At 34.4% G+C, this 12,034-nt stretch overlaps 1 protein-coding gene across 1 annotated transcript in view; it reads left to right on the top strand.

Annotated features, from left to right (window-relative positions):
• The first annotated feature begins 560 nt into the window (after window positions 1–560).
• Window positions 561–12,034, top strand: part of LOC119635741 (nuclear pore membrane glycoprotein 210) — a 48,151-nt gene continuing 36,677 nt past the window's right edge. Inside the window, exons 1-17 of the mRNA XM_038030734.1 lie at window positions 561–721; window positions 1,146–1,629; window positions 1,693–1,918; window positions 2,061–2,292; window positions 2,347–2,503; window positions 2,567–3,934; window positions 4,007–4,249; window positions 4,308–4,585; window positions 4,656–4,752; window positions 4,821–4,953; window positions 5,007–5,213; window positions 5,276–5,386; window positions 5,623–5,751; window positions 6,514–6,713; window positions 6,774–7,040; window positions 8,425–8,550; window positions 10,639–10,744. Of these exons, the coding sequence (XP_037886662.1) occupies window positions 561–721; window positions 1,146–1,629; window positions 1,693–1,918; window positions 2,061–2,292; window positions 2,347–2,503; window positions 2,567–3,934; window positions 4,007–4,249; window positions 4,308–4,585; window positions 4,656–4,752; window positions 4,821–4,953; window positions 5,007–5,213; window positions 5,276–5,386; window positions 5,623–5,751; window positions 6,514–6,713; window positions 6,774–7,040; window positions 8,425–8,550; window positions 10,639–10,744 (4,525 nt within the window). The remainder of the gene's footprint in view (window positions 722–1,145; window positions 1,630–1,692; window positions 1,919–2,060; window positions 2,293–2,346; window positions 2,504–2,566; window positions 3,935–4,006; window positions 4,250–4,307; window positions 4,586–4,655; window positions 4,753–4,820; window positions 4,954–5,006; window positions 5,214–5,275; window positions 5,387–5,622; window positions 5,752–6,513; window positions 6,714–6,773; window positions 7,041–8,424; window positions 8,551–10,638; window positions 10,745–12,034) is intronic.

Below are 12,034 nucleotides of genomic sequence, written 5' to 3' on the forward strand. Positions count from 1 at the left end.
ATCCGTAAAGGAACGTTGGCCTTAAAATTCGTCTCGTAACAAAGATTTACGCGTAGAAATGAACATGAATATATTATCGCCTACTTTTTATAGACATTATAAAATATTGTGTGTATAAAACTCATGAAGAAAATATTACACACTTGGGCGCTTATGAAAATTTTGTTAAGATAATTCAGAAAATTAAAATTATAACAATAGATGTTTACGTTTTTTTTCTATCATTTTCAATTTCTTATTTGGAACGATTAGATTGACAGCGGAACAGAGCCTCTCATTGCGAACACTCTGCCACATCAGTCTACCTATGCTTAAATTTTTTCACCAATCGCTCTCAACTTCGTTTCTGGATTATGGATCTAACATTAACTTAACTGGTCCAATCCATCTCTAAACAAACAAAAAAAAAAGAAAAAAAAAAAGGAACGACTAGAAACGAAAGAGTTTGTCTCTGTGAAATTCGCTGTCGTGCATATTCGGATCGAATAGATTTAAACACATTTTAATTGTATTGATATCACTGTTTCTGTTAAACGTGCTTTTGTGTATTTTTTAAGACTATGGAAAAGACTGTAAAATTTGTGTTATTTTTTGTTATTTTTATTGCATCGCGATTCACAGAAGCGACTAAATTAAACTATCCAAGAGTTCTCTTGCCTATATTCAGAGAAATATCTGTCAATTTTACCTTGGAAGCAACTGAAAAAGGCTGCTTTAAATGGTGAGTATTGATCCTTGTACTGTTGTTTAGCCGGCAAAATAAAGAACAAGAAGCAGAAAAACAAACAAGAGCTATATTTAGATTAAGAAATTGCGCGTGCCGAAACTAAATCGTCTTTTCTATAAAATAAACCCTTCTTTTTAATTTTAAACACCTATCAGAGGCGATCTTTACTTTTACTTCAAAAAAAAAAGAAAAAATGGACTAAATTGTTTTATTAAAAAAGGCAAATTCAATTATGTCCTTACGATGCTTCAGTCAAAGTTTGCAGCAGTATTTTCACATCGCTATAAACATTCCTCCTAATACATTCGACATATAATGGTCTCACTTCCTTTTTGATTTTACACATAAATACATATAGCTATTACAAATATCACCATATTCTATTATCTGAATATATCTACCAAAATATCATTTGCAGGACATCATCCAGACAAGATTTGATATTGATAACCCCCCTTTATGAAGACGCTGAAAATGAGTGTTCATATATGGCCGTGGTGACTGTATTGTCGCGGAATCCTCGGCGTAATACAGCTATAGTATTAGCGGAAAATGCAGCAACGGGCGATTCACTTCGATGCGATGTAATACTCGATGTTATCGATAAACTGGGAGTAATTACTACCACTCGCCAGCTTTACCTTGAAGAGGCACCAGAGACTTTTGTTTTACGAGCTGAAGATTCTCAAGGCAATGCTTTTACTACTTTGGAGGGCGTGTCGTTCAATTGGTCAATATCGTCATTAAAAAAAGACAATAAAGATTGGGTTCCCGCTTTAAGATTTTTAACTTTCGCTGAAAGTTCATATCATGAGGTGCCTTCATCGTTAGAAAAATTTGAATCGAATGGGTTAAGAGGATACATGGTTCTTTTAGAGGGCATTAACACCGGTCCTGCAAAAGTAAGCGCATAATTTAAAACAAAATGCCTTCTGCAGTGAAAGATACTTTTTTCAATTCTTTAGGTTACTGTGAATATGCCTTACCCAGAATATAGTCAGGTGCCAATTATTGAAGTTCATATTAGCGTATTGGCTAACATTATTTTAGAACCATCAGATGTATTCGTTTTGGAAGGCGATAAAATAAATTTTCGAATATTACAATTAAAAATGGGTAGATTGACAGAGATATCTCTCAGCAATCAATATTTTATGGAAATTGATGACAACGAAGTCGCTAGTATAAGAGGTAAAGACGATGTGAATGTCAACTTTACAATCAATGATATTAGATAAATACAAATGATTGATATATACATCCAAATTTATATTTATATATATAAAGATTATTAAATGTTATTATATTATTCTTTTAAATGAAAAATAATTAGGTACAAGTGCTACAGCCCTTAAATTAGGTCGTACATCGGTTATTTTGCGTGATCGAAACGTGCCATACGGAGACGATTATTTCGATGATAGCCAAATGACCAAGCCATCAGCACCTAGCGCACGAATTACTGTAGCAAATCCGAAAAAATTAAGTCTAAGTCTTCTACCACACAATAACTGGATAACTGTGGAGGGTGAAAGACATGAAATAGCGCTGGATTTGTATACTAAGTAAGTATTTAATATAAAAAATAAGCGAAAGTTTACGCTCATAGCATTTTGCAGAGACGATCAGAAAATTATGCTGGGCTCACGTTATACCACAAATACTGAATTAGATGAATCACTGTTTCGTGTCATTAAACGTAGTAGAAATGGTTCGCGTATATATGGCGAAGCAATGAGGACAGGCGTCACGCCTGTTTATGGATCGTTTAAAGAGGTTTGTTAAACTAAATTTTCATCCTTCGTTTAATTTTGAAAAAATTTTCCGCTTTGTGTATAGCTAACTGTACAAGCTGAACTACATATATTTGGCGAATTGAAAATAAAGCCAGTCAAAGTCATACTGCCTTATGACCCGAACGTTATCAAAACACAACGAATTCATTTTCAAGCACAAGGTGGTGATGGCTCCTACGTGTGGCTGTCCTTACAACCTCGGCTATTGCACATAAATCAGAATGGTGTGGCCACGACGGTGATAAGTGAAAGTGATAACAAACATTTTATGGATTCTCTTGATAGTAAGAATGCGGTCGTCGCACATGCTCACGTTAAAGTCGCTTTAGCTAAAAATTCAAAACTTTCGCGCCAGGCAGATATATATTTTGTTCCACCTAGTAGGCTGGAAATACTGAAGTACAATTTTGAAACTGCTTTGAGAGATTTTGTAATATTACACGTTGCTGTCTACGCGCAAATCAATGGGACTTTAGTGCCTTTCTCAAAATGTGAGAATCTCGTTTTTGATTATGAATTTTCGAATCCAATATTTCAAGTGGATTACAATGCGGCTACAGTTGGCATAGCTCCAAACGCTTGTCAGGTTGTACATTTGCGTAGTTCGGCAGTTGGTTTTACGCATTTGCGTCTTTCGTATAAGTTCAAAGATAAAGTTCTCAAGGATGAAGTTTCGCTTAGCGTGTTTGAACCCTTGGGCGTTTTGTATCCCGCGAGTAATGAGATTATCCTCCCCATTGGAGCATCGTATAATATTATCTATGCTAATGGTCCTCAACGTATTTATACCCTTGAAGCTGAGCTTACCAAAAGCAGTGAATACGACTTGAATGTCGCCCGTGTATCGGAAATTAATTTTGACACTCAAAATAATTTGTATGCTTACGTAGTTCTTTGTCGAGAAGTTGGCGAAACTCCGCTCACGTTCACTATCTTTAACGCGTTGTTTACATCAAGTTTCCAACCATATATATCTTCGGTCGTCACAATGATTCATTGTGTTAAGCCACGTTTTCTAAATCTTTACACCAGTGAACAGGTACGCTCCTCGTGTCCTTTAGAGATGAAAAGCTCTTTGCTTCAACTTAAAGAGCGCGATGATAAATTTGAAATAGAAATTGAAGTACAAGACGTTAAAAATCGCAAATTATTGAATATTACATCGCTACTCATTCATTGGGAGTTTGCAGGAGGCGACCAAAGATATCAAGTAGGAACCATAATGCATAGCCGTCACACGGAAGAAGAGATTCATGAAGGCATCCATTTGCCGAGCAAGGATATACTAGTTGCCAACTTGAACCAAGTGACTCCAAATTTTCGCATTAAAGGCACGGTTACAAATTATGATGAGTTAATCCTAAGAAAAGAACACATATATTCAGAGGAGCCACCGTTTGGTATTAAAAACGTAAGAAAATACATTCGCTATTGATAAATCAAAACTTTCAAAGAAAAATTAATATATTTTTTCTAAACGCAGCCAAAAACTGGGGAAATCCTGACACCGATTATCGAAAATGAAATTCGTTTTATGACAGTCAATACTACCTTCTTCAGTAGCGATCATATCAGTGTGTTTTTGGCAAAGAATCGACGTGAACGCGTACCAATGACACAAGGAAGCGGTTTTTACGAGTTTCATCTAACCGATCCCAGCATTGCTCATGTGGATTTCGACGTCAAAGAGAGGACACTTGTTATTACACCTTTGCATATTGGACACGTAAGTAATCAGGCTGGATAAATAAGCAATCTGTCTGTAAATATACTTTTTTCAACAGACTCGTTTGGAACTGGTGGATCGTTGTTTGACCAATGAACCTGCCTATTTATCTATTTCAGTGGTTAGTATTGGCGAAATACGTGTACGCGCGCCAGACCGTGTAGAGCGAACCAAATCAATAACAGCTATTATTCAATTATATGATACTTACGATAATTTGATACGCGTCGATCCTTTTAATTTGCAAATGTATGAGTTGTCCCAAGAAATATTTAGTGCAAACATATTAAGCATCCAACTGGGAGATCAAAACAATTTAGATGTTGGCGAAATCAGGTTAAAATTATAGACTTAACTTGTTAGTAACTTGTGCTTACATTTTTTCATTGAATTGCTTTCTTAAAAGATATATAATAACAGCGAATAATTTGGGTGAAGCAAAAATTGTATTCAGTGCTGGTAGCGGTGATATGCTAGTATCCAGCGAACCAATCGACATACAAGTGAGTAGCTGCGTCACATATATTAAAAAGAAGTTAATCAAGAACTCATTATGAGTTTCATTTCCCAGGTATTTCCTCCATTAAGATTGTATCCACGCAACTCTACCCTGGTAGTTGGTTCAAATATGCAAATTTATTATCAAGGCGGACCGCAACCGGATGTAAACATCGTCTACCATGTGCATGACCATAAAGTTATATGTAAGTATGCAGATTATTTAATTTCTTTTATGTCATAGTTTTGATGAATTTAGCAATGGACTCTGCTCTTGTAACTGCCCATAAATTGGGGGAAACGAAGATTACTGGTAAATGCATTGTAAGAAATCCCAGCAATGATAAAGATGAGGTAATATCAGAGGATACCCTTGAGATACATGTTGTGCCTTTAGTCAATATACAAATAAAGACACCGTTAGTTAGAATACGCAGTGGGGCAATAATGCCCGCGGCTATATGGGGTAAGTGCAAAGAAAGACTTAACAAATACTGTTATTTTTTCAAAGATGTGCTTTTCTAAAAGGGATGCCTAATTTGTCGCCTATGATTTTGGGAACCTTGGCTAACATGCATATATCCTGGTCTACCGATCAACCGGATATTATTGAAATTTACAATATTTTTGCTGATGCAGGTAAAAAATTTATATAAAATCATTACTTTGTCTCTACATGGGTGAAGATACAGTGTCTGTGTGAAAACTATGCTAGCGATACTCACAATAGGCCCATATAATATATAATATATGTTTTTTGATGAGCCTGAAAGATTAAGTCTTACCTCAGGAACAGATACGAGACATACAAATGCTTCCTGTAAAATTATTTTGCTTATGTTTTTATCAATTTTTTTCCTTTACAACCAAAACAGGTATTAATTATGATGATACGAATTTGGTAACTGCGCGCCTCAAAGCTTTAAACCCTGGGAAAGCTAAAGTCTTAGCATCTGTAATACTACCAGGAGGGCAAAAGATTTCGACGTCTGTTGAAGTTGTTGGTAAATTTCTTCTATTATTCATTCAGAATATAATTACATTTTAGGAGTTTTTAAGACTTTGTTGGATAATGTCTCAATCCGCGACCAATTATCATCTTCAGATTTTAGAATTTAGTCTGTGAAGTTGAGAAATTTTGATGCTTTTCAAGATCTCCAAAACAGGAAGTAGTTGCAAAAAGATGGTTCAAACATTTTTAAATATTTAAAGATCACTAAAGACGACTGGCAAACAAAATACCGTATGAAGATTAGAGATGCTGAAAGGCGTTTTTTCGGCCTTGTATTGTAACGTTACGACAATTTGGAACAAATAAATCATGACAATGGTCACTAATTTCGGCAAAGCTGAATATTTGTAATCGCAAATTTAGCCTACGAGTTCAGCGAGGCGGAGGTGGTGCATCATTACGGAAATGCAGTAACAACAACTGATGCAAATGGGACAATCTTAAAAAAAAAAAAAAAAATTTAATAAAACAGATAGTGAGAAGATATTGTTGGGCGATTTTTTAGCATGGGGCCGATGGGCTACAGTCCAGCTTGCCACGTCTATTGCATTCTCAAGGTATCTCTGCCTACGTTAGAATTAGTTTTAGATAGTGGTTTATCACATTTCGTGTATTGTCTCAGAGCAACTTTTTACGCTACCGAAAAGATGGAAGAGTTTCTTAGTAAACATGCAGTTTTACCAAAAAAAAAAAATAAAATATAATTATATTCCCAATAGCTTAAGCTAACCATATTTTATAAATTATTTTTTAGTTTTCAAAATTCTGGAACTTGAATCACCTAAGCTAATAACTACAGATAGTATTTTGTTGCCACCGCGTGCTACTGTACAGTTAAAGACAAACCTCGATGATGCCGTTTTTCGTTTATCAAGCGAAAGCAATTCAGTTGTTCATGTTAGTTCTGACGGGATTATACGTTCTCAAGACGTTCTTGGTCGTGATCTAATAATTGTAAGTGTTCGCAGTCTTTGATTGTTTCTTTTAAATTTCGCTCTATTACACTACTTTTAGGCGAAAACTTTCGACCAATCATTGGCAATCGATGTTGAAGTGAAAAATGTACAGTATATCTTAGCATCACTGGATTATCCGACAATCAAATTAAAACAGCCTGCGAAAAACTTACCAAGTGGTTTAAATTTTGTTTTAAAAATTTCCTTACACGATAACTTGGGTAACGAGTTTTCCCATAACGTTGAGGATGTAACTGGACTGAAGTACGATATTTCTCACAAGGATATAGTTGATGTTCAAATCGGCAATAACTTAACAGTTGCTGTAAGTAATAAAAAGTAAAGTATGATTTATCGGATAGTTCAATAGAAAGCAACAGAATGGCTCTCTTTGCCCCTTTTGTTTAGCTTGTTAAGACGGTCTAAGCGGGTTTCCTTTAGCACCCCTTAATTAATAGAACCCTAAATGTATTTATAATGCATTAGTCTGTCTAAACGATATCACTTAAGTGTTCCGTATGTTGAATTTTCGCTTCCATTTCGACCTCTCCCCAGTCCTATGGATACTTCCATTTATTAAAAATGAATATCAGAAAATGGCCTTTTTAGATTACTATCGTTTTTAATTATGATGCAGTCCACCAGTGCACTTTTGTTCCTCGTAACGTGCAAAATCTATTTAAAGACTAAATTTGGATTTTTTTTCATGAAGATTTTTTCATACCTTTAAATGTTCTGAATTTTTTCCTTCCATTTCATTGCAAAACTTGCGAAGCAATCCATATGTTCATGGTATCTGTGCGTTACGATATTGTCTTATAGTTTGTTCTTAATGCACAAACCGTAGCTTGGCCACAAGTTTTTCAACGGTTTCGACCGCATGTTCAAAAAAGTAGAAAAAAAACAAAAATGTTGAAGAAAGTTTTTTATAAAGAGGAGAGAAATGCCACAACGAGAGCTCTTTAATCTCAGCTTGAGATATTGCACAAAATTTTTCTTTTTTTTTTTTAGTATTGCATTAAATATGTATTATGGTGTTATGTATGCAAGTTGTGCAACAAAAGTGGGTTATTTCATTAGAGGTTTTTAAAAAGCTTCTCTAACATATGCTTTTAACTGAATGTTTAATATTGTAAATTACAATATAGTTAGAAAATAGTTATCTAAAACCATTTGACTTGGTGAGGGTTAAACTTCTTTTTGGTTTAAAAAAACTTATATCGTCTTCGTCGTCATACAATACCACAAAAAAGAAAAAAATTCTCACAAAAGAATTTTGACGAATGAGCTTTTATTCTAATGTACATGATGAAGATTTCGTGCTATTTCCGCTTTCAATCTTAGCCTATTTGGTTTTTAGAACCTTTAGAGAAAAGCAAAAATGATTTGTCTAAATTGTGATATTATGTTGTGTTCGGAATACTTGAATTTGATATCCAGATCGGAAAACTTAAATTACACGTCTGATCATTCGCCACTCGGTGTTAAAATAGTCCTACTTCTACTTTGTTAGCATCGACAAACGGTGGGCGCATTAAATTGATGTTGGACGCAACAATATTTGTTTGTTTTTAAAAAGGTTTCTTAGTGCTTCTTGAAAATTTGGAAAATTTGGAAAAATTCTTTTTCACTTATGACATTCTCATTTTTTGGATGCAAAAAATTTTTTAACAATTCGTTTATTTTTGCTATTCTTGTTTCTTATTTAGGTAAATTTGCCACGCGAAACCAATAACATGATAGCCATAAGTCTGAAGGACAACATCGGAGTGAAATACGCTGAAGATTACATTAAACTGGCAGTGCGCGAATCGAAATATGTGTTCCCAGCAAAAGTAAGTAAAAAAGCGGACTTTGTGAGTTCATCAGGATATATGTGCAATAAACTCAGTTCTACTAAACCTCCTATTGAACGGAAATATTTCTTTGTTTTTACCGCCTTTTTACCATCGACAATTTTTTACATATATTTTATAATATAAATTATTAAGAGATTTTCGTAGGCTACTGTATTGGTTGCTTTTCTAAATTAGTTAATTACTTGCAGTAGCCAGCATGCTAATTGGAGACTAAATGAACAAGAAAATATATTTTCTACTTCTTAACTTCTGAGCCGACTTCGACATTTCAGCTAACCGCAAGTTAGTCTTTTTACGTGTTACTGATAATTTGAAAATATAAATGAATAAAGTAAAACAAATAAAAAGACTATAGTAAGCTATGGCTCACCATTAAATATCCTACACTCTCCTGCAAGTATTCATGTAATAAGCTTTCAAAATAATTTGTTGTATGGGAAATGGTGGAGAGGTTGTCTCAAACGAATCATTTTCAATAGTTTTCGCCTTTGGGTTGAAACACGCGAAAATTTCGACGTATAAGTTGAATATAAGGGAAAAGAATGCACGGACTGACAGAAAGGCAAGATTCGACCGGCTGAGAAGGTGATGTTCAATCGATCGGCATAATAAAAGGAGGATCTATTCCAAATGCTTCTAGGTCTTACATGAGCCTGTACGGCTACAAAGTTCATATTTTGAATATCTTGTTTTTGGGCCCACACTGAAGAATGTTTTCTCTTCGAAAACATCATGAGAAGTGCTTTAAGAAATTCCTATTGAACTTATAATCTCAGGTAGACAGAAAAGATATATCGAATATATCTATTGTGACAACTTCAAATATATGCCGATGAGTTTTATCCTCTCTTTTCGATTTAATAATTAGATCATATATTAATTCCTTCATTTAACTTCTTCCTTCCGCCTCTACTTATAATCCTTCCTGACCATCACCGCATCCGTGCCAACATCTCTTAAGTGTGCAGTTAAATAAAACAAAAAAAAAAACTTTGTCATGCAAAGAACTTGCCATCGTACACTTTATATTAGACATATTACTTTATATTTAACTTAGATGAACGTATATGCGTGCATAGTATATACGTAGTCTAGTTTTTAAAAGTGTTCAGTGGTGTGGAGGGTTACAGGATAAAGAATGATGTAACAACAATCCTCTCAGACTATTACATATATACATTTCTGTTGTGTTATTTTGTCCATCTATAGACGAATATAACGCTCATTGTGAGTATAAATGGTCATTTAAACTTCATCATTATCACTATGTCTTTTGTTTCTGTTGTTGTCGACAAATGTCTATATGTTATATGTGCTATATGTGTGAATTTACTTTGCATGCTCTTCTTATAGCCTTCCTCTTGGAAATGTAGATTTGAAAGTGCATACACTCGTTGCTGGCATAATCTTTTCTTTTATATTCTCTCTTGTTATGATGATTACAAAATGCCTCGCCAAGACTTGATATTATATTGAATTCGCAATTTTCAAGAATGACCACAAATTTTGTCCGCGTTTTGCTCTTTTGCTGACTTCTCATTTACCAAGAAAGAAATAAACTTTAATCGAACCATGTCCATCCGTCCGTGCAGAACAAACCTTTTTATTTTGAGAAGTACATAGTAAGACGATACTGCGGTAAAGAATTCATCGAAGCCATTATAATTTCGTACCATATGCTCTTGATTTTTTTTCGAAATACTTTTACTTTGTAGTATTTTCGGCTCGATTTGCGTTCTTGTGCAGGTCTACATCACTCAGATTGTAGGTGTACTAAATTAGCTTTAGTAAAATATGAAATAAGTTTGATGAGCAAACAAAATTTTCGAATCATGCCTATCTGGAATGAATCAAGGATATTTTCATTATTTAAAATTCGATATCAAAATATGAGTGGAGATTAGCTATTAATCAAAACTAAACTTTCAAACATTTATTAACTCTTAAAAACATTTTTGTGATAAACATATTGCCATTACTATCTGCATTTCGTTGTGATATTTTCCATAGTATTATTATTGTTGTTTGCATTATTTAGTTCTAACTGAAAAATTTTGATTTCAGACAATTTTCTCTGTTGGTGACATAATATGCTTCGAATCACCGTTAACAGTGTCATCGACTTGGAGTAGTTCGGATGAGCAAATTCTAACGATTGATAGATATACGGGTAAGTAAATAAGTATATGAAGGAAAATAGCGCAGTCCTTTAAAGGTTCTATCGAATCAAAAAAATCAAAGATGTTTTTCCAAACTGCAACTGGCGTTGCGATTTTTTTTCTTCACCTATTTTCGTCATCGATTATTGGAAATTATATTTTGTTGCCAAAGAAAGCTTTTATTTGCCAGACCGTATCCGTTTTGATGTAAACCATTTTCAAAAGGTTTTGCGCTTGGACTAAAATACATCAGTACACTAGATTTTGTCAAAAAATATTTCAATAATCGTGGCCGGACATCAGAAGAAAACCTTGACGTACAGACAGACAGACTTGTAGATTGACGGACAGACAAGATTATACGGAGATAAGTGGAGAGACGTGGATTCAGAAACTTAATCTATTACCGATTGGCGAGCAATTGTTTCAGAAAGTCATCTTCCAAAGCGTTTTTAGTTCGAACTTAGCAAGTAAGCACCTATCTTGCCAATAACTTTCTTTCACCCAAAACCTATAAATGCAAGAACTTGAACTCTCGCTTATACGAGATACCTGTGGCCTCGACCTGAATCGTCTCGGATTAACTAGAGGCCCTCCATAACGATTTTATCGCGTTTAACCTTAAACCACAAATTTTCGTTAAGAAAAACGAAGTTGCGTTCAGTTTACGCTTCATTGCTCTACTCGTTTTAGTCCATTTTCAATACCAACCTGCGTCCTATGTTTCTACCGAATTTTACGTCGACAGCAGGAGATTGCCAAAAACTAACACCGTGCAGACACAACAACGGACAGACATGGCTTAACCAATTTAAAATTCGCACTAATCAAGAGTATGTATACCTTATAGGGTGTCTGAAGTTTCCCGCATACATTGTTAAAAAAAAACGAAATGAGTATACCCCCATCCTTCAGTGGTGGGCATAAGAATTGTATTTTGTATTTTAAGTGGATAGCTAACAGTTCGATTCACATATGATGAGATTCGTGTAAAAAAAGTGTATGGAAAAGTATAAAAATTACAATAGGAAATCGATAGAAATCATTATTTTTAGTCATATTTCTTTCTTGACTTGAATGCATATATATATATGTATTTTAAAACTAAACTACAAACTTAAAATTAGTCCAGAAGGGTAACTGTAAGGAGTGTCGTAAGCTATCAACTCGGGGTTCCAGGAGAAACGTCCGCCATAATTAATTTAGAATTAACATATTTAGCTTGCGGCATTCTACTCTTCAAGTCCTTTTATATGATACCCATATTAACGGCCTTTTTAAGAAAAAATTAGTCTACTATG

The sequence above is a fragment of the Glossina fuscipes genome, unplaced genomic scaffold, assembly GCF_014805625.2.
Source record: "Glossina fuscipes isolate IAEA_lab_2018 unplaced genomic scaffold, Yale_Gfus_2 27, whole genome shotgun sequence".
Taxonomy (NCBI): Eukaryota; Metazoa; Arthropoda; class Insecta; order Diptera; family Glossinidae; genus Glossina; species Glossina fuscipes.